This window comes from Glandiceps talaboti, chromosome 2 (genome assembly GCF_964340395.1).
Source record: "Glandiceps talaboti chromosome 2, keGlaTala1.1, whole genome shotgun sequence".
Taxonomy (NCBI): Eukaryota; Metazoa; Hemichordata; class Enteropneusta; family Spengelidae; genus Glandiceps; species Glandiceps talaboti.
The window spans coordinates 18,436,281-18,460,294 of record NC_135550.1 but is presented as its reverse complement, the minus strand read 5'-3'; the positions used below and the strand labels follow the sequence as shown (position 1 = coordinate 18,460,294).

The 24,014-nt window shown below is 34.4% G+C and overlaps 2 protein-coding genes across 2 annotated transcripts; one reads left to right on the top strand and one right to left on the bottom strand.

Annotated features, from left to right (window-relative positions):
* Positions 1 to 691: 691 nt before the first annotated feature.
* LOC144451811 (leucine-rich repeat-containing protein 57-like) lies at positions 692 to 18,165 on the bottom strand. The gene is made up of 5 exons (XM_078142717.1): positions 17,961 to 18,165; positions 15,325 to 15,460; positions 11,666 to 11,934; positions 4,994 to 5,179; positions 692 to 3,335 (listed from the first exon to the last, which is right to left on the bottom strand). The coding sequence occupies exons 1-5, from the start codon at positions 18,039 to 18,041 to the stop codon at positions 3,294 to 3,296; spliced, it is 714 nt and encodes a 237-aa protein (XP_077998843.1). The 5' UTR covers positions 18,042 to 18,165; the 3' UTR covers positions 692 to 3,293.
* Positions 18,166 to 18,239: 74 nt separating this feature from the next.
* On the top strand, positions 18,240 to 23,233 carry LOC144453346 (cancer-related nucleoside-triphosphatase-like). The gene is made up of 5 exons (XM_078144616.1): positions 18,240 to 18,371; positions 20,317 to 20,482; positions 21,096 to 21,204; positions 21,893 to 22,093; positions 22,683 to 23,233. Exons 1-5 carry the CDS (start codon positions 18,320 to 18,322, stop codon positions 22,752 to 22,754), a joined length of 600 nt encoding a protein of 199 aa, XP_078000742.1. The 5' UTR covers positions 18,240 to 18,319; the 3' UTR covers positions 22,755 to 23,233.
* The last annotated feature ends 781 nt before the right edge of the window (positions 23,234 to 24,014 follow it).

Genomic DNA, 24,014 nt, shown 5'->3' with positions numbered 1-24,014 from the left:
CGGTAACCAAGCCTTAACTATACACTCTACTCTTCCCTTTCAGATTCACTCTATTTGATGTATGGGAGATCTATTTCTTGCTGACACACTGACCCAGTGACACCTCCCTTAGTCAGCAAAACTGCTGTTGAGTAACAGTTGCTTTGTGTTGTATATATAGGGCAAAGTTTACTGGCTCTCATTAATATATGAAAGTGTAAAATTGTATTCATGTAAGACAATTTAAACATCCTAAAATGTGCTGGTTAGATGTTCACATCTGATACCAGACGACTATGACTCATCAAGCTAAGCTGTAGTGAACTTTGCTGGTACTCCTGGTCAAGTCAAAGACAAGGATGATACTACAGGTCACATACGCACACATGCACATATGTATGCATGCATGCACACACACACATGCATAAACACACACACACACACACACAAGCATGCAAATACATACACACACTTACATATGCAAACATACACACAAATACACATACAAGGATGACATTAAAGGTGACAGAAAGACAGACACACACACACACAAACAAACACAGACACAGACACACTCACACACACACTCACACACACACACACACACACACACACACACACACACACAAGAAATAAAGGAAACAGTTTTGAAAACATTTTTTCCTTTATGCAATATGATACTGTAACAGTTTTATTTCAATTGCAACCACATTCTAAGATGAAAAAAAGTCACAATAAAGAGAATGCTGGCAAGAGAATATCGTAAAATGAGTCATTTTTGTACAAGAATCCATATTAATAATTGTGTTGAAAGACACATACCAGGACTACTAAGACATAGTATTTCAAGATTCCGTTATCACTTTTATGTCATTTGCATGGAATGCCTCATGTCTCATCTCGGACAGGTCAGATTTTGTATTTACATTTAAAGAAAGTCATGATCTATTAATAAAGTACTAATATTTCCAATCAAATGTTTTCATCTAGCTAGTAGTAGCACACTCAATAAGTCTGTTGTCTGGGATATTAAGGTGAAGGTTTCACTTCAGAATAGTATACCATGTCAAATTGCAGCTCTGGATCTCGTCACCTGTCAAATGTATACATCTTTTATCCAACCTAAGTTACTACCTGCAGGAAATTCATGAAATTTTACAAGAATTCTAACTTGTGAGGAAAAAAGTGTCATTTTGAATGTGTACAAATGCATAGCAAAATTATTTAACTGTGGTAGTTTATATGGAATCTAACAAGTCTATTGTGTGTACTTAACTACCTATCATATTGTGCTGACAATTTCTTAAAATTTAGAATACATGCATATGGCATCTTGCTTTATGCAATTTTATTTCAACCTCATTATATACATTTGATGACAAGTATTTGTCAAAGGAGTAAAACATCTGTGGTATATTAGTCATATGAGTGAACAAAAATAGCTGACAGATAGATATCACCAAATATGCAAACTACCTAATTAACATGCATGATACACTATAAAATATTCTGTGTGCAATGTCCATATCACAGTGTTTATTTAGATGCTACTCCCCAATTTTTTGCTTTGTTTGTCCAAGGAAAATATGAGTGACATAAGGGGCCTTTGTCGCTATGAGTCGCTATACCAGCGCCAGTAATATCAAAGAAAAATCAGTGAAAGTAATGGTAATTTTGAACATTTTGACTCATATTTTGAACACAGCAGAACCAGTGATGTAGACATGCGTTGTCATGACATAGACACGTGCTGTTGTGATGTAGAACGACCAGAGTATATATTCCATATTTTTTTGTACTAAATGGCTCGTGCATGGTATAAGATAAGATTTTATGCTGTCATGAACAACTATTCATTTTTTTATTTTTTTGGAAAGAGGGCATTTCACTGCGGTAAATATAGGCGAGAATTTAAATTCATGTGAAGTCACATGATATGTTGCATATATACTCTTTGGATCTTTGACTCCACTACACTCCATAGTGGACAAGTGTTGAGTCCATTGGCATTGGATCCACATGCTACATGACATGAAAGAACATAAATTTTGTGTAACAAGCACTCAGGGAGTTGGAAAATTCTTGTATTATGTTTTCGGTTGAATAATTGAACTTGAATTCAGACGTTCAGTCTGCAGAACACAATACAGCAAATGTATCAAATCCTATGGGAGGATGTGGAAATGAAAAACCCTTCCATGTTATGTAATCAAATTTCCTTCGGTTTGTGACCAGTAACACAAGTCTACTCATCATAGTGACTCAGTGACGCAACACCGGAAAACTTCTAAAGTTCAGAATGACTAAAGTGGCGTATAAATGATGGAAAACTTCTAACGATAGGGAATGACTCAGAATCAATGATGCAATATGACAGGAACCGCCATGGTGAGTCACATTCTGAAACGTTGTCGGCTTACGTAACACCCGCTACTACAAGTGAGATATGAGAGGAAACTAGACCAACCTTCGACTGTGGTGACGCATACAAATAAGGTCTTTTACTAGACTTGTCATGGCGCATGATTAATGAACTAAGATCGGAGACAGTTGAGAGCAGGCTGACATATCAAATACCTAATACAGACTGGCCTATTTTTTTTGCCATTACAACACAGATCACATAATCTGATTAAGACTTCACATGCATACTAAATATATTAGACAGAATGTCAAACGAGTACTAACACATCCTAAAATGCAAGAATAAATATTGAGTTTACTGAATAAAGTTTGAGTACGAATTACAGCATGCAAAGAGTCTGATTCCTGGAATAATAGTACTTTTCCTTCTCAAGATCTAAAATAAGACACCGTGCCCACTTGTTGAAACATTTACGTCAGACATAATGCGTGTGTATGTAGCTGGTTGACACAATTAATAAGACTGACGTCAGTGCAATAATTTACAAAGCCAGCCACATTTAGTTCACTTGATATGTCTCCCATGTACCTGTTCTACTTTCAATCCATAATGACATCATTTCCCGTTCTTCATTGACAGCCCCTATCCTATACCACTATATCATCCACTTTTTATGGAACAAATCTTTTAAAATAGTTGATCATTTCTTCATAGAAATCTCCTTTCGGCTGTCAGTTTGGTGGCTGATTACACATTTCTTTCTTCCAAATGCATGTCAGCTGACATGTCAGGAAGTTTTTAATAAATAACTGGAGCACGCTCACTCAGTTTTTCTATAAAAGTCTGTCAACCCCAACGAGTGATGAGTTTCCACATTGCACAGATACTTCTAGAGATGACAACTGCATACTTACATACTATTTCCATCACAGTCTGACGTGTGATTGTGTCACTGGAATTTCTTCTTTGTTGCAGTATACCTCTCCATATACTAACAAAAAAAACAAAATGAAAACATTTGTGTCAATAATCTGACATGGTTTTTTTTTATTTTCAACTACATGGGTCAGATCTGAAAAATTTGTATTCAGTGTTTCATATGAATGAATTTCATTGTGCTAACTGTAGCCTACCTGTATGTAGACTTGACAGACTAACGCTACTACACTATTTCCCCTATCCTAACTGACATTTTGATTTTTTGAACTTTCACTCATCCTTCCAAGTCTACTATGATACTTTAAAAATGCTAGTATTAAGCCACACCATGCCACACACATAACATGTGCAAAACATTGGCGTAAATTTGAATAGTATCTCTGACGTACGTGAGCCGACCAGTCACATTTCCTTATACTTGCTTGTAAAAACTCTCATGACGACACCCAATTATGGATTCATCATGTGACCAGATTGTGCAATTTGAATTTGTCTAATTATATATCTGACCAATCACGTCCTATGGTTGAATTCCATTCGAGACCAGCATAACTGAAGAATCATATTTGTCTTGGAAGGACAAGAGTGTACTTTCAAAAAATCAAAACGTCAGTTAGGAGAGCAGAAATAGTGTAGTAGCATTGTCCTTCAAGTCTACAGGTAGACTATGCTAACTGAGATATTGCCATGACATCCGTAGCATAGTGTAGCATAACATAGCAGTCAGGTATAAAAACCGTAATTTTGTTATGCAAATCATGAGAAATTTAATAAACCTGTTGGTGCTATATATAGATTTGTTACTCATTTCAAAATCAACATAAATATGGTACGAGATGAGCATGATATTTGTATAAGTTTTTAACATTTAGATCAACACAGCATCTCAACTTGGTGCATGTCCCTTTTATAGTCTACATCTATCTGGCCGTGGTATCAAATCATCTTGAAAGCTCTTGAGATTTTAGCACTAGACTCATCCCGTTAATATTGGTCCTGGTAACATTGATATGTGTAACAAGGTTACAAGTTTAACACATGTACATTTTTGACATTTTTATTCTAAGATCACCATAACAACAGATAAGATATCAAAGAGGAAGGTGTATAGTTGATTTGACCTAATTTATTGGCTAAATAGGTCAATGCACTTTCTGAATATATATCAGTGGATAAAGTCATACTACTTTTGTCTTTTTTTAGGCTTCTATGTGATGTACAAAGTGACTTGGTTTGGTATATGCAATTGAAAGGATACTGTAGGGATTTTGTCTTTCAATTTGCATTCTGAACAGGTAGAGTATTTTGTGATAAAAACATGATTTATTACGGAGTGGTATAGTGGTAACTGTAACACACATGTACTGAATAAAACACAAACATCTGAAAACTTGCAAACACCTTAAGTATCACGAACTAGTGGAAACAAGTGGTCGACTTATATCCTTGACAGGAAAAATGTGTCAGTCAAACATGCAAGATGTGGTCATTTATCTATATCTGTTTCAGACAAATATGTTAAATTTTTATCAAAATAGTTTAGAACATAATTCAAGCAGCAAGAAGAACTGTAACTGATCCCAGACTACACATGGTGTTCATATCTGCAACCAGTCTGCATACTTCCGCTAAAGATCTCAAAGTGAAAACAAGACCTACTTCTTATAAACAAAAATACTTGACACATTGCATCAACATTCTTATGCTTACCTTATCATATCCTGGCAACTGATGAAATTGTTTCATTTCAAACAGATTCCCATCCAATGATAGCAGAGATACATGAGACTCTATCAGCAGTTTACTTGGAATAGAATCCACCTGTAGACAATTTTCTTCCATCCGTAGCACTTTAAGTCTAGGGCAGCTTGCCACTGATTCAGATATATTTGAAATCTGTCAAAAATACATAGAAGTATAATGTTATTGTACAAGTTTATTCTAGCCTGTTAATGTGCTGTTGAGATATATCATTAGCTGGTCATACCTCCTAGCCCTCGTTATGCGGGCTAACGATGTATCTGGACAGCGCAGTAAACAGGCTGAGTTCATTCAGAAGCCTTTCCTGTCTTGATCAGGAAAGATTATTGAAATTAATTAGTTTTGCTAACAAGATATTTAGAATGTTGTTAGTATGGTATGTGCATATAGTTGTAAAATTAGCAGATCCAATTGTTTCAATACAGGGGGGGGGGGAGCATAAATCCTGGTATCATGATATTTTTAATTTTTACTTTATTATAGTTCAGAGCTTTTGAATATTTTTTATAATACAAAGGACACTACAGGAAGTAAGAAAATGTTAAATGTTCAATGATCAACACATTCCATTTTCCCTTATAGATGCATGGAACATAGTATCACTATGGACAACTTGATAACTATTCAGGCTTTGAAATTAGCAGTAGTCTAGTATAGTCAACTATTTAACAAAGGACTACCAAACATATAAAGTGGCAGTCTGTAAGACAAATGGAACTCAATAGAAAATTCACTTGGTTAAAATGTGACAACCTAGCATATGGTTAGACTAAGATACATGAGAAGTTACAATGAAAATTCATCTCCTGCTGTATCATGATGAATTGACAATATCAAGGACTGGGTCTCCAACCACATATTTGACTTTGAAAAGTGAGGGTCTCTCATAAGATACACCTTTCAAGGCTAACTTAATGGAGTTATCTTCTAACTGTCACCAGGCAACCTTGCTATCCAAGGTGTGAAAACATACCAGATTTGAAACTGTTTATCTTACAATTGAAGCAGTCATGCCTAATACTGAAGTCTGGCTCATGTCAACATCCATCAATTCAAGTCAAAATCTATTTTGGCATCCATAACAAGAATCATACCCATCACTTCATGTTTAATATGTCTTTTTAGGAGAACGTTTACTAATAAATACAGTCTTATGACGTGCAAGTTCCATTGTATGTGAAAATTAACAACACAAAATAAATCTACTATTACCGGATCTGTGGACCAGATGTTAATCACACACATATACACAAGAGTTTGTAAAAAGTTTTATAAATAGATGAGTTTGTCACCAAGGACAAGTGAGGCATGGTTTTCATCAACCAGTATACACTCTGCCAACAAGTGTGAAAAGAGTTATGTCGTTGTCTGTCATCACAGCTCAAAATAACATGCATCAGAGAAAAAACAACATCAATAAAACAGGTGAAATATTGCGGAAACACAACGGCTCTTATTCTTAACAGAGTGGTTAAGCAGAACCTTATCAATGTCACATTGATCGAGAAATGAAAAATAACAGAACACGATTGTTATAAAGAAGTCGGAAGTTCTGATGGGAACACACAGGTGCATTAAGCTGCCTGAAGTAGTTTATAAAGAGACACTGTTTTTTTTCAAATCAGACATATTCATATAATAGAATTCTTTATACTAATCTAGTATAGAATCGACAAAAGAAAACAGTTGAACAAGAGTATTGTCTGCCGGAAGTGGTGAACAACAGAATGAAGCTTTGACAAGTATTAATGAAGCACTCTCATCAGGTGAAACCAACTCAATAGTAAGAAAAAACCAAAGTCTTTTGTGAAATGGATTTACACAATGACATCTTTGTACTTTCACCGACATATTTCATATTTTATTGAACTCTTACTCCTAATTCAAGTAATCAAATGGACTTCAAACAATGCATTTGTGTTCATTCCCCTGGAGTCGTCTTAAGGCTGTTTGTCGGTTCCGCTGCCTTGATGCCAATCACCTGGTACTTGTAAAGCTCATCATTCTGTAAAACAATCGGCAAACTTTGTTCTCCACAAACAATGCTTTTCCTGTTTTTATTCAAGTTGGAATTACTGAGGTGTTTTATTGTAAATAGGTCATTATGCTTGCCACTTTGATGAGTTCGTCTAGGCAGAGTCTTTTAGCCGGAGGGTGTATGATGGAAGTCTTAGACATGTAATCCTTCTAGACCCTTCTTAGTCATACACAGTAGGTAACTTTACTATTTTGTGTAATACTAACAGTATATTCTCCTAACAGTTAAGCAGGATACACAAATAACAAATTTTTCACTGCTTGGGGCAATGTAAAGAGGACACCACACTGATCATACTCTGCAATAATTTCTACAAATTGTACAACTTCAAGCCAATAGAAGAACATACCATATACAACAAAATATTTGAATACAGAAACCATGCAGTTACTGTAATTGCCTGATGAGTAATATTTTATTGGTTTACATTTTTATAGACAAAATTATCATTTATCAGTAACTTTGTTTCACATCCCTTTTCTTTGCTGACATATCTTGACTTCACAGTATGCTGTATATTATCACATGAAAGACAAAATTGCACAAAACTGTATCAAATCTGGCACAACACTGCACCAAACCTGGGAAAAAACAGTAATCTGGGACAAAGCTGCATCAAATCTGGGACAAAACAGTATCGAATCTAGGACAAAGCTGGTGCTAATATAGGGCAAGGTGATGGAAAGATGAAAGCAATACAAATTTTGTTAAACATACATTATATACCTGTAGAATGTATCCGAGAGCTGGAGCTTTTGGTAGCTCTCTCTCTATTCTACATACACTCTCATCCCAAATACCACAGTATGCACAAACTAATTATTTAATAAGACTTAAGTGAGAAGATTATCACGCTTTTCTACGATTTACAGTACACACTTAAAAACATCTATTGAAATCAGTAAAAGTATCCCAAGTGAAATGAATGGAATGTAAGTCAATATGACACACTTGTTTTCTTCCCAGGGTGGACCCAACATCAACAAATGTCTACGTAAAACTGTCTGCATCACTGACATACTTTCTTACTTTCCCACATTGTGCTCTACCACTCCCACATCTGAAAGTGTTGTCTCTATTTGCATTCAACACATGTAGCCTTGTTTTACTGCAGTAATCTTATCCACATTACCCCTGCCCTTCTTTCTAGGGCTCTATTCATGTGCAGTTGGCTGAAAATTACACATTTCACACTTTGACATTTTCAGATAACTGTTCTCTTTGAGCAAACCCATACAGTTGCGATATTTGATATTTAAACTATTGGGTGAGGTCAGTGTCAAATGAAAACAATTATGGTTACATGCAGTCCTCATCAAATAAACACAGAAGCCATAACAACACAGTGTGTAGGAAGAAACACAGACATTCATTTATTATATCTAAGAAACAATATCCTACCGTAAATGTAATTACTTCATGAGTACTAATGTTCAGAATACCTGTATACTTTAATCACGAAAATAATTGATGGAATACCTGTTAACATTTCATAATCTATTTACTTATACGGACATTGATGAATGAAATATGAAAAAAAAATTAAGATTTCTTAATATAAGAAATATCTTTCAAGAGCTCATTTTGTTGTGAATGATAACCTTAATAATTATATCATGTGATTATAAATATCAAGTGTCCTATTTTCTGATGTCGTTCAATTATACTACCCTGAAATATAAACCATATTCCAAAGCTGCTATTTCGTGCAAAAAAAGGTACCATCAAAACTGAAGGTAGATTCAAGATTCTCCCTTCCTGGTTTCAAATTGTAACTGTTCTCTTGTGAAAATATTCTAGGGAGGACACTGAGTGTCCATGGCAATGCTACTCAAGATGACATTAAATTCATTCTAATTAAATGACAATAAACTTTTATGACTTCAATAAATCCTCTTAGAATCAGTAGCATTAATGGAAAAAAGATACTATCAAATATTTGATCACTTTCAATGGTTGTCAGTGGCCTGGGAAGTTAGCTCGTACACCTCTTACCTCTGCAGTCTGGATTCGAACCCGCCAGGTGTCGGCTGGGTTTGATTTAAAATTTAACCAGGTCTGTATGTAAGAAGGGTGATGCTCAGTTTGACCCTGCCGAACAATGCAGGTTTTCCCCGGGTACTCTGGTTTCCTCCTGCTTCTTCAACACTAGGGCAAAAGCGTGCTTCTCTGTGGCAACCATTCAACAAATTTTCGAATTTATTTGGACAAATAAAGACTACCATTATTATTACTTTTGATCTCTGAAATTCAATTTACAAACTTGTTGCTTTAGAATCAATTCAACATGAAACTTGTGACAAATAATGCATTTTCCTTTCAAATGCCTGTTATTCAGATACATTCTCTAGCTCACTTAAAGACAAAATTCTCAGATGAGCTGTATTTCTTCCTCAAAATTACTTTCATTTTTTCCAATTTGTATGACGCCTACTCCATGTAACATTTGTGGATTGTGAACGTAATTGCTTTTTGTAATTCGACTTTATCAGCATCTTCCAGACTTTTAACTTTTGACAGACAGTGCTTTCACTTTGACTGCTATGATTAATCAACAGCTGAGTGAATTATTGCCACACTTTTATAAATAAGCTAATGCGTGACTAAATCATTAACGTTATTACCTCCAATTTATAATAACATTAATTAAGTTTCGTTGAAATATTAAGAGCACTAGCATATTGATATATTATACATTCTTTCCAACACACTTAAGTATTTCATTCAAACTGATTGCACGCCCACTCAGAATCTGTTCTTGTTTTATTGTTTCTATGGAAACCAAATGTCTGATAATGTATTTATGATGTGTGGGTACAGTTTAACATTCTGCAGAAAGAGGTGTGATGTCCTTTTTTTCCCAATAAACAGAGAGTCTTAGAGTTGTTCTAGATTTCTTTCAAATTCGTCCTTTATTGAAAAATGGTGGCAAACGTGATGAGAATGGGAAAAAGGAATAACTCACCTTCTACAGTTAGACATTTATGTATGTATGTACATGCATACATTTATAGATTTATTTAAATATGTAAGAAAACACTCTCTCTCTAACCCATGCGTATGCATAATTAAATTATTTCAGTTAATACACATTTTGAATCACCTTGGATATTTATGTATGTATCAGAGACCTTTTTGATCAAAATGGCAATTCCTTGGGGAAGACCTCCAACAGAGTGGAAACTCTAACATTCATTGCATAGGGACAGCATGTTAGATCAAAGTATGGCAGTATGGTAAATCTAGAAGCATGGAAGATTGAACTTATAGTCATAAATAGAATTAAGATAGTATTCTCCAATATTTGTCTTAATTCACCATGGAAAATATGAGTGACCTAAGGGGCCTTGTTACTATGAGTTGAAAGACGAGTAGTGGCAAAAACTTTGTCATGGGTATTTTCTGGCTGAATGAAGAAAAATATTGGAGAATAATATCAGTATGAATATACCAGTACAAGTTTAATTTAAGAAAAATAGTTGGAATATAACTGTGATTCTGAATTTTTTGGTTCTGCTCAAGGAATTTTAAATTATAGAGATTTGTTCTATTTTTAAATGCTTATAACTTGTTCATGTGTGTATTTGTCAGTTTGTCTTTTTCTGAGTTCTGTTGTTTTTTGAATTCTGTTTTTGTGTGTATTTGTTATCGTTTTTTCAGTTGGTCGGTTTTAAGTTATGGGATGTTTTGAGCGTTGTTACATTCTTTTTCTTTCCCAAAATAAAGTTTTAATAATAATAGTAATAATAATAATATTTCTAGCACCACAGAATCAATGACGTAGGCAAGCATTGTTGTGATGTAAACAACCATATATTTTCTGTTCAAATACATAATCCTGTATTTTCTGTTCAAATGCATACAACTTCGCTTGGGCATGGTATAATATATGAGGTCATTCAGTAGCTAGCATACAACTTAGTTTGTGCAGGGTATACCAGGGTGATATACTTAAAGGTTGATCTTCCAAAGAGGCAGTAGCAATGCAACGAGCTATATAAAGTACTACCGGGCTATGTTTATAAAAACATAACCTGATATCATTGAAAAAGTCAGAAGGACAAGGCCACACCTCCTGCTGTCCATGTCCTTGGCTCATTTGTTGGTTCATCTATGTCATTTGATAGCTAGTGCATGACACCAGAAAATGATACAACAAACCACATCTAATACTAACAGTAAGCTTTTCTGTATGAGAAAAGATAGTAAATGACTTAATGTGATATTGCTTGATAAGGAATGTTGTAGATACTAAATGTTAATTATTTTGGATGGTATTGACAAAAATTCAACTCTACAAAGAACATATAAGTATATAACATCATCATGAAATAGATTTGTAAGTGATGGGAATTATCACTTATCAAACTGAAAATCAATATTTCTGCAAGTACGCAAATGTTAACATGATGACAATCCAGGACCCTAACATCAAATGTTGCCATAGTAACTCATACACTCATATACACATGTATCACATTGGATTACTTTTTTGGGGGGTGTTTGGCAAATGTGGGAAAAGACAAAATGAAATGCTATACCATGTCATGATTTGAATAGACCGAATTTGAAAACATGCCTACCTGGTTCTGATTAACATTAAGTTCAATAGCTTGTAGTTGTGCTAGTTCATCTGGCAGAGCTGTCATCTTGTTCTGAGATAAATCAACCACATCCAGGTTTTTCAACGAGCAAAGTTCTAAGGGAAACTTTTTGATTCCATTAGCACACAATGAAATACGCTTTAGAGATCTGAGTGATCCGAAGGTTGCTGGCAAAGTTGTTATTCTGTTGTGGTTGAATGATGCAGTCTCAAGCTTTGACAAATTACCAAACTCCACTGGCAGTCCGGCTGAAAAAAAAAAAATGCATTCAAGATAAACAATTACAAGACAATGATGGTTGTTTATAGGATTCAATAGTTTGGGATGATATACATAACATTATCAATAGAGAAATTTTGCCAATTTCTATTCAATGGGTACCATACAAATCACCTTATCCTAATACAAAAACAACAAAATGTTAAAGTATTGAACTTCATTAGGTACTGTATTACTCTGAAATGAGAATATAGTTACTACAAATGTGAGTTTCACTCTAAAGGTGCCATAAGTCGTAAAACTAATAACTGGATTTTGGGTCACATTCACATCGTATTTTGTACTTGACTCAGTATTGATATAAAATCACAGACCAAAATCATCCAATATCAACATAGCCTTCATTTGTTCCAATCATTTAGCAGTAACCCTGAACTTGACATTGGAAACTCTCCTTGTCTAGGAAACTAAATACACTTATTATAAACATCCTTAATCAAATGGAACTTTGTGTCAGACATAAAAGCTATGTCAACTCTAAAGTACCCTATTAATGTGCCTGACCCAAATTAACTCTCTTCAGGTCAAGTTCATGTAAAAGATAATGGCTGTGGCAGGATTAGGGTTTTAACCCACCCATCCTAACTGCTCATATTTGATTTTTTTATGTTGGTGAAGATTAGTGTCAACTCAGAGTGGACATAACTTGCCAGGTCTGAGCCGCTATATGTTTAAATTTTCCCTTCTGTTATTGAAATTGAAATGTTCATGAATGCTATAAGATGCATGTTTGCTCTTACTTTATGGTTACGATCACTTTGCTATAAATGTGTACTTAATTGCACTTCCACAATCCTGTAGTCAAATCAGATGATTCTAAAGGAATGCACCATGCCAGAGTTCTGGATATCTCCCTATATTTCAGCCTTACTGAAATTTTCCTGTTGTTTTTTATATGACTAATGTAGTACTTCTCAAGGACACTCATTATATTTTTAAAAGTGTTAGGAATAAGTCTTTCAAACGAAGCGTTTGTTTAGGTACATCCCTGTGAATGACTGTCCTTGGGACAAAATTCATTTATTGGTATTCTTATGAAATTAGTTTACTAAGAAGTCTGCCCCACCTGTTATTGAATTCAAGGTGACAAGAGTCTACTTCAATGATGATGGTGAGACAGATTTTTAGTCATACTCTAAAAATGCTGATAACTGTCACAATGTTCAACCTAATAATGTTAGCTGTCATTCAGTTGTATACACTAATCCACATACTACTTTGGAAATCGAGTTTTCAGTTAACTATAAGTAAGAAAAAAAATTAAAAAAATAAAAAAATTTTGATATGGAAAATTACACAAGTGGGTGATAGTAGTGTCTTGTAGTTGTGTGGAAGTAATTACCCTATAATCAAGATAGTGTAAAATTAGAAGTCCATTAAAATGTATACTGGCACATGATCATGGAAGTCACCAGAAATATCACCCTGATGTGAGTACCAAAGTCCATCCAATAGCTGACATCAACATGTCACAACAATCTAAGTTTTTCATTTGTTAGTGTCTATTTTAGTGAGCCGAAAGTTCGATTTGCGCTGTCGAAACGTAAAGACAAGTGAACAACTGAAACAATAGCATCTCAGTTCCAAAATCCTGCATTATATAAGATACTAATTGACAAAGTCTCAACTCATTGTATGTGTATCACGCTCAGTGCATGTGCCCTGAATGTCCTGAGGTATGCATTCATGAAATAAAGGTGAATTTTCCATCACGCTAGAAGAGTGTGATGTACAGCAAACATTGGCTGGCATGGCATGGCATGGCATGGCATTTCACAATCAGAAGATAATTAACCATTTTACTTTTCCATTTATTTTAATGAATCACCAAGCAAAACACCAGAGTTCTTTCTTTTTTTAACAAAGTATTGTTAATAGAGATGAGAAAAAAATAGAACACAGAGTTTGTGATCTAGTTTCATAGTAAATCCAACTTAATTCATTCATTCATAGACACTGATGCAATAAAGAAACGTTTGAAGGTATGATCAGTGTGGAGCATTTAAAAAATATTTTAAGATTCTCAGAATGAGAAACAGTGGGGTTCCAGAACATCATATTGAGTTATTCTTCACTGAATTTCTACAGAACTTTTGAAAAACTACCCTGTCAATACCAATGTCTCTTTTCTTCAATAATGTTGTTCTGAATGACAACATCTGAGGCATGGTTACCAGGCATCTATACATTTGTAAACAAATCATTTCCATTTATGTATAAGTCTATACAGCTAAATAGTTTTTATAAATTCTTGAAAATTATTCTAATTACAGGAAATTCCAATCTGACCTTTGACCTTCCTTTAAAATAGTTAGATTTTTCATAAAATTACTTCAAAGAACATTTTGTTATGAATGCATGTAATGGGAAAAGAAAGCTGGAATTTCTGCATTTCTATACATGTGAAATTATCTTGTTATACAAAAATCAACTAGTATTAAAGTTCAACTTGTTAAAGTGGCCATATGGATGAGGATTGGGTATTTAGTTTGGATTTTTAATTTATAAAACAATTTTATCATGGTTTCCTAATTGAAAAATCAATCTGAAAAAACAAACATGTTTGTAACTCAATACATTGCAAAAAGCTAAAAAAAAATAAATAAAAGTGTGTTATTGTAACAAACATTTTACACACATCAGTCTTTTGCCATTTATTGAGTTACAAACAAGAACTTGGTATATGTTGTTTCACATTGATTGTTCAAGTAGGAAGCCATAATGATAAAATTGTTTTATAAATCAAAAAGCCAAAATAAATACCCAATTCTTATCCATATGGCCACTTTAAGTAATTTTTAAAAAAATGCTGGGGCAGGAATGTAGTAGAACTGGGAGGGGCTGATTGTATGAGACACATTTTTGTATTCAAGCAGAAGAATTGGGTTAGGGTCAGGTTTGGGTTGGCACACCTAACAACAAGCTATTTTGACATCAACAACAACACAGTTAAACAGAAGGCTTGTTAAAATAGTGTCAAGAATATGAAAAAGTGGTGTGACTGTAAAATAAAAATATATGTATTCAAGCTTGGGTGTCAGGGAGTGATTGGACTAGGGTCAGACCCTCTAACATAATGTAACATTATTCTGTATCACCTAGCCATAAATCGTCCCTGTTTTATACTCCCTCCCCCTCCCACCACAACCACCCCCCTCCACACACAAACACACCAAAGAAGATATTATCTATCTCAAGATTTTATCTATCTCAACACTGTGTGAGAAGAGCCTTTGGCTCCCCTCAGCAGGAGTTTTTTATTGAGTTTAAATAAAGTCTAATAATAATAACCGCAAAACATAACATGTAGATGGTATAATTCCCTGTTTCAACCATATAAAATGAGATAGTCAGCTTACCTAATCTATTGCTGTTCATAAGTAAACTCTTCAACATTGAAAATTCAGCAATGCTCTTTGGCAAGACCTGAATTTTGTTGTCTGACAGATCCAATGTTCTTAAATTTTTGGTTAGTCTCATCAAGTCAGGTGGAAACTAGAAAAAACAAGCAAACACAAAAGCAGACAATATGGTCAAAGAGAGTGTTGCATAAGTAAATATATCCGCTTTGTAAATTCATGGTTCTAACCCAGGAGGAGGGTGTACTTGGCTAACTAATGTGTACACTTGTAACCTTGCAGATTCAAATTGCAAGCACAAACATTACAAAAATTAAACATTTTTGGGGAAAAAAAAACCATTTGTATACTTCCAGATATAGAAAATCATAATGGATTCAATTTGGACTGATGCACCATGTTTTATTTACCCGCTGTGAAGGTTTTCCAAAATTTGAAAATCGGTAGTCTGAATGCCAACATGGTCTCTAACTGAGGTGTAAAATCATAATGATATACCATAAAGGAACTAGACTAGAAAATCAGTGACTTAGAAACGCCATTGTCCAAAATAGGGGGTCAAAGGTCATACATGCATTCAAAGAGGGATTCACACCTTTACATTGCTTAAAAAGAAAGAGGTAAAAGTCTACATTAGCCCAAAAGGGGGACAAAATAATATACACATACCCCATCCCCTCTGGGGGTCTCAATCAACTATGGACTTTAAGTCACTAAGGCCAAGCAAAGTACTTAGATTATCATCTATATGTATGTTGCATACCACGTCATGATACCTTGGCACACATTTGTTGAACAAATGTTTTCTGTCATTTCACTAAGTTTACGTCATCATGGGTAATAATTCTATGCTTACAGAGATTTTGTAGCCCTACAGGGCCATCTATCATTCAATGTGTTTACAAAACACACATACGAAATGGCACCTTATAAAACCTCCATAGTATAAATCAAGCCTATCCGGTTAGTTCATCTCATTGACAGATGTGAACTGTCAACTACACTACACTACACATTTGTATACTTCCAGATATAGAAAATCATAATGGATTCAATTTGGAATTTTCAAGAATACTGTCCTTGTTCAAGTTTCAAAGAACTGCTGTACATGTTTTATTTACCCACTGTGAAGGTTTCACAAGTTAAAACCTCATAAGGGCTAAACTATTTTGCTGTGGATGCTAATGGGTTGGTGGTACAAGAATCAGTCTCCAAAATGTGTGTAAAAACCTTTCAGGCATTGAAAAATTAAAAACCAAAATAGAGAATGTCACCAACATTTAGCCTTGAACTTTAAAAGTATTGAATAATTCTAGGCTACACATCAAAATCAAATATAATATCTACTTCAGAATACTGCCCCTAGTGATGACACTTTACAACCTTTAACATGTTGCATCAGACTAATATAGTATATAATGTTTGGAACTCTGTACAAGTCTATAAACCTAAACATATACAAAGGAAATATTACACAGTATAAATTTAATGACATTCTCATTTGATTTTTCCCTTTCTAAATGTAAGTTTTCAGAATGGTAAATTACAATTAATCAGTAATGCTGAAATGCAAATAATGTCAATATTGTGTAACATTTTGTGTGTAGAGCTCACCAAATATATTTATAAATACTTCCATTTATTCTGAACTAATTCATTAACTAATTCTTCTAGGTTTCCCACTGTAGTTATATATTGAAATGACATATACAATGCAGCTAGCTGAATTCAACATGTGTGTTCATGTTCTATACAGCAAATAAAACAAGAATGATCTATGGTACTAAGTTGGGGCTCGAAATCAACAGTAGTCCTGTGTCTACACACTACCAATTCTTGTCATGGGGCTACCATAATTTGCAGCTGATAGCCCACTCTGGCTACCACTGATTATGTGATGATTTAAAGGGTGGCAGATTTAAAAGTATTCTAATAACAAATATATTTCCAATAGAGGAACTCTGTTTTGAACATGGGACCATCGGTCACCATCCTTGGACTACCAATTTCTGAAATTGGTAGCTGGGACAACCAAAAGAAAAAAGTTAATTTCAAGCACTGTAAGTCACATATTGTGTTACAAGTTCAGTTTAAATTTTAGAGCAAGCTGCTTGGTAAGATAGCCAATACATTGTACACCACTTTGTAACCAGCCTAACACTAATTTACGAAAAATTTGTCACAGTAAAAAATCTTTGTTTATTGAGGGCGCCCTTTTCAATAATTTGTACGTACAAGTAACGGCACTCTGTATGCAAACTGTTGTTGTTTGTTGCTCTCCATCTCTCTCTTTCAAATTTCAGGAATGCTCACACTAAGCAATTACATTTTTAAAGAATATCTCTACGAGTCAAAACTTGTAATGTTAAATAAAACGAGTCAAAAGCTGTAATGTTAAATAAAACGATCTGAGTCCAAATAATAATATTAAAAGTAGGTCAAGGTATTGTCGTTGGGGGACTGATGTTGCACTGACATTTGAGGAAATTCTTCCACTCTTTAACATTTTAATGGATGCATTGGACATTTTTTGTCAATTACGAGATGGAATTCACAAATGGATATCCGCTAAAGCTTACGGAACATCAAATATATGTCATGTCAACAAATCTGCAGAAAACAAAAATATGCCCTACCTCGGAAAGACCACTCCCGCAAAGTTGACAAACTCCGGTCTTTTCCGCTCTATCTATGTGTGGTTTTATAGAATTTCCCATACTTGATATTCTCAGCGATACTAAGATAATAGAAAATAGCTTAAATTCCTAAAATTCCATTAAACAGGTTGAAAACTCGACAATATTTACAAGACAACATTCATTATTGACTTTGGGCCGTCTACTTCCGGATTCCCTGAAAATCGTTCTGCGCATGGTCAGTGATTGCCAGATATCCCAGAATGCATCTGCCTGTCCTTAAACACAGGATGCGGAGATGAGATTATGTGGTGGATGTAGTCATCACTTGCACCATCACTAGCACTGTTTGTGTAGTCATGGCAACTGCTGTAGGACCCATTAGGCATATCCTTTTAACAGGACCCCCAGGTATATATTTTATATTTGTTGAGATTTGATAGAATAAATAAACATGAAAGAACAACAAATTTGAACAAAACTTGTAAAGTTTTGACTGAATGCATATCTTCTCATTTGTATATTTTTATGTTTATGTTTTCAAAGTATTAAGTATGTACAAATGAATGTGCAGACAAGAACCACAATCATTTGTGTTTTTTTTTAGTATACCAATAGTTAGCAAAACTATGTTATATGTCTTTATTGGCTCCTACATACAATGTTAAATTATTCATTTGAAATTTATCTTAAATCTTCACCAGCCAAGTCTTGCTTGCAGACGAAGTACGTTACAATAAGTTGTAATGAGCCTCAATTCTGACATTGTCCCTTCCTTTGTATTAAAGTGGGAAAGTCAGTATTAAGTCCCAACTTATTCCGTCTGCAAGCACCACTAATCTATAGTTCCCCAGTAGATCTGTACGTATATGTTAATATCTATACCATAGAGATTTGTGGTGGTACTATATCTATAGCTATATCCATACCTAGAGATATAGTTATGAAAACAAGTCTGTTCACTATACATGTATAATTTATGTCTGTATTAAAATTGAAGTTTATAGGAATATGTCTAAAATTGAGTGTAAATGCTAAATTTATGTTAGTTATTTACAGTGTAAGAAACAGCCAACAGCTAGGTGACTGCGATGATAACACTTACTATGACAGCCGTACACTGAGAAGAAAGTAATACTTAAATCTCACATGTATGTAGTAACAGTGATGACAATTAAATAACATGCCAAATTTTGCTAAAATATACCAATAACATACATTTCGAATAATCTTTATATTTCATACATTATAGTATTCTAAATGTATAAATGACATAATATGTAGATCTAGAGATTTCAACATTTTTCTGGATTCCGTATGAGATTTATTGCTGCACATAGAAATCAGAGTATATTTGATGTACATATTTAAACTGGCCAATGCTAATCTCAACATTGGATGTTTTGGTACTTGTACTGCCAACTGCATGTTCTGCCAAAGTGTTGCTAATTGTACTGCCAAAGTGTTACTCTGTGTCCTGCCAAAGTGTTGCTAATTGTACTGCCAAAGTGTTTCTATGTGTACTGCCAAAGTGTTGGTATGTGTACTGCCGAAGTGTTGCTATGTGTACTGCCAAAGTGTTGCTAATTGTACTGCCAAAGTGTTGCTATGTGTACTGCCAAAGTGATGCTAATTGTACTGCCAAAGTGTTGCTATGTGTACTGCCAAAGTGTTGCTAATTATACTGCCAAAGTGTTTCTATGTGTACTGCCAAAGTGTTGGTATGTGTACTGCCGAAGTGTTGCTATGTGTACTGCCAAAGTGTTGCTAATTGTACTGCCAAAGTGTTACTATGTGTACTGCCAAAGTGTTATATGTGACAGTGTGAATGTTTTTGCATAGATACCTTGTGCCTGTGAAGGAAAGAACTTTGTAGAAATAGAAACAAAAGACTTTGAAAATGATTGAATCCTCTGAAGACATTTCATCTTATGGTAGCTGGGGGACTTATAAAACTTGGCAAATTTCTTTCTAGAAATTCTGCAGTTTAATGTGGGATATTGTGTCACCAAGAATATTATGGAAAGTAAACAAATTAAAGTACATCAGTAATATCAAGTATAGTCTTGATTTAGTCCAAAGATTTAACATGGTCTTAGTATTGCTTGGATAGTTTGAAATAGTTCAACTTACCCAAAGTGTCAGGACAATTAAGTCCTGATGTAACTTTTGTCATCACTCACGATTGTAGATCAAAATTGAAATCTCAAGGTTTAAACTAGAAATGAGTTCATCACACACACACACACACACACACACACACAAACACCTAGGTTGGGTTGACAAGATCATTAGAGTTTATAGCAAATATGAGTAAGTTCGGTTTTATTTTCTTATCTTTTGATTTTCAATACAGGTATTGGTAAGACAACACTCATTAGAAAAACAGTTGAAAAGTTGACATCCGATTCAATTAACGTACAAGGATTTTACACTGAGGAAGTAAGAGGTCAACATGGTAAAAGAGTTGGCTTTGATGTCATCACCTTAGATGGTAAAAAGGGGACACTGGCCACGGTCAGGTATGTGTCTGTGAGTGGCATGGGAAAATGAATGTAATATGCACACAAAATTATCTATGTCATCTCACCAGGAGAGATTTTTTTTTATAGGAAATAAATTCTTTACTGTGGAATGTGTCATGACTGTATGTCTGCAATGTTTATGTTAGCATGCAAGTTTGAAGACAAGGGTTGAAAATAAAATTTGGGAAGTAATACCGTATCCAAAATACATTCATTAATGGGAAATGTTCAATATCAACTTTCATGCAAGTATTTGCTGATACCACATTTCAGTGTAACACAAGCACTAAACGTTACTCCTGTCTAGTAATGAGAAACTAAATCATTCATCATAGCCAACAGAATAATGTTACTTTCATGGACTCCAGGAAGATAAATTTTTTTAGACAGTTTTTAATACTGGTGATAACAAGACTAAAGATTAATGAAAATGCTATCATTTTGGCCAGATTAAAATACTTGTAAATTAAAAGGACAGAACCTTTATAATGTCAGTAGTAATTCAGTTTAAACAAGACAGGAATGTTCACCTAGATTGGCACCAAAAGTGGACTTTTATCAATGACATGACACTCATCATCTACACTTTCCTTATCATCTCTCATACTAGCCAGGAAAAGGGGGATTATGGAGGCAGAAGACGTGAATATCGAGTAGGCCAATATATTGTAGATTTATTATCATTTGAAGAAGTTGCTCTCCCAGTACTACGTACAAAGGTAGGGATAAAGTAAAATGATTGTAACTCAATGCACGTCTTCTTGATTTTCGATACCGCTATGAGTAATAGACCAGGATTAGAAACGAAAATAAGATGTTGATCATCCAACAAATTGGGTTATAGAAAATACTGACGTTTGGATGTCTGATAAGATAGTAGGGATGCCATACATGTACTTGGTAATTACATTATTTTAATTATGTCAGCATGACACACTATGACTCATACAGATCGCAATACAAGTCACATATCTTTTTATTACTTCGAGGCCATCGCTTCTTAACATTTATGTCTACAAGAAACTGAAACTATGTCAAATTCTGACTCAAGATTTTAGATTTAGTCGTATGTTTTATAGAGAGTAATAAGCAGAATACTAACAAGTATAGTTTAGAATATATGTATTTCAGCTTAGTATTGAATTGGAAAATGTCACTCATGTGTACATGAATCCATGCTTTTTATAAGGCAGCCTCCAGGTAACTAATTTGTGAATGGACTACCACATAGCAGTTTTATTAAAATTTTGTAGTTCAGCGATTTTTTTTGTAAATGCCACATGCAATTTGACCAGAACATTTCTATGTCCAGATCACATGAAAAACATACTGATACAGATTCTTGATATTTTCAGTTTTCACCACTAGAGGGCGGTATTTCTAACGTTTTCTGTTCACTATTCTCAGAGTTCAAACATCAACCTACCAGTGTATGTTATAGATGAAATTGGCAAAATGGAAATGTTTAGTGATAGTTTCAAACATGAGGTGAAAAGTTTACTCAATAAATCTGGAAGTACTGTTCTGGCAACAATACCTATGCCCAAAGGAAGACCAATACCATTTGTGGAAGAGATACGGAACAGAACAGATGTCAATGTTATTACCGTGAGTATATATAATGCTACTGAAGTCAACAAACGTTTACTGATCAATATATTTTCATATTTTCCAAATGATAACTCACACATGTAATATTCATATGGGACTTTAATAAAGAACAGTAGAATTGACAGAATACAGTACAAATTTTGTCAAAATTGGGACAACAAATGCATATCAAAGCCAGCAACACTAACCACATCACACTCAAAAAGAACACATTGATGTTGGAGAAAAACTAATAAACAAAATGATGCAGTCTTGTTAGGAAATTCAGAGTTGTCCCCACACTGTAGTTAAATACAGTGTGTATTCAACGTTACAGTATTTTGCCAAGTCATTATTTTGATCTCTGTACAGTGATCATGATTTGAGAACAAAAACAGCTAGTGTTACATCTACGCAAACTTTTTTGAGGAAACTAGATTCAAACTTAATGTAATAGTTTTAAATTTTAAGATAGTATCTCATATAGAATGGACCATATTCTGTTATTATTCATTTGAAGTTTTGCTATCTGATATTGCGATCAAAAATTCAAAATATTTAGTTTGTCATTATTGTTTTGTTATCAATTCTTTGTATATTGTTTCAGGTGACAAGAGAAAACAGAGATAATCTTCTGGTCGATATAGTGGATGCTGTCATGCAAGCAACCTGTAGATGATATAGAGATAAAAGTATGACTGTAGCTATGACAACCAACATTCAAACTAGAGTAAACATTGACCCTATTACCCATGGTTCACCTGTTCCCCAAGTTCTTTTCCTTTTATTTTCCTGTATAATGCAATGTCCTATTCCAGTGCAGCTGTTTTTGCAAAAGACTTGTAAGGACATGAAAGATTAGAGAATATAGCACTCCTAGTGGCCAAACTAAACATTCTTTTGTTTAAAAAAAATAAAAAAATAACAGGCCTTTGGCCTATTTATGCGGCCAAATAAACTTTATTAGTGAAAACAGAAATGTTCAGTTTAGGCAAATTTTCTTCACTAGTATCACTAAGGGAAACATGCCTCAATGACTTTTAACACAATTTTACTCGCCACGCAAAGGGTTTTTTTCTCCAATTTTCTTCATTTTATTCAATAACAAACTTTTGTCATCTGAAAGAAAAGTGTCTGAAAACTGTTAAACATCATCAAAATAAATTATTCTATTAAAATACAATTTTCATCATGTACTGTCTCCATCTATTTCAGTCATCACATTACCTCAACATTTTGTCAATGGAATTCTTTTATGACATACAAGAACTGAAAAATACTTTTTAAAAAAAATTTAAATTATGGACTTATGAGTTGCATAGGCAACAAACTACTGGTAAAAACTTGAAACTCAATTCAATTCAATCCTGACATCCTGAAAAAAAACAAATAATTACCCCTAGAAGGCTATGTCTGTGTTGTTCCCAGAATGCAACTGTATACCCAGGCCAGAGATGAATTTGCTTGGGCAGTCACTGTTGCATCATGGGAATACAAGTCTTAGGGTAGCTATATCCATCCTAGACTCTCTCACAGTCCTCGGAACTTCGCTTTACTAAAATAGACGCTAAATGAATTATTTTGTATGTACCGATACCATCTACATAACGTACTCCACCGTACTCGAACAACCTTGTACTGTGCGCCCTCATCGACCACATAGAGATATATGTTCGTTGACGTGTGACTGCGACGCTCCATATTTTCGCGAAGTCCGCTTCGCGATAACACGGAGCGTCGCAGTCACACATCAACGAATGGTTATCTCTATCATGGTCGATGAGGGCGCACAGTACAAGGATATTCGAGTACGGTTAATTAGCTGGCATCGGTACATGCAAAATAATTCGTTTAGCTTTAATTTTAGTAAAGCGAAGCTCCGAGGGCTGTAAGAGAGTCTATATCCATCCTTAATGTTATTGATACATTAAACTTGACT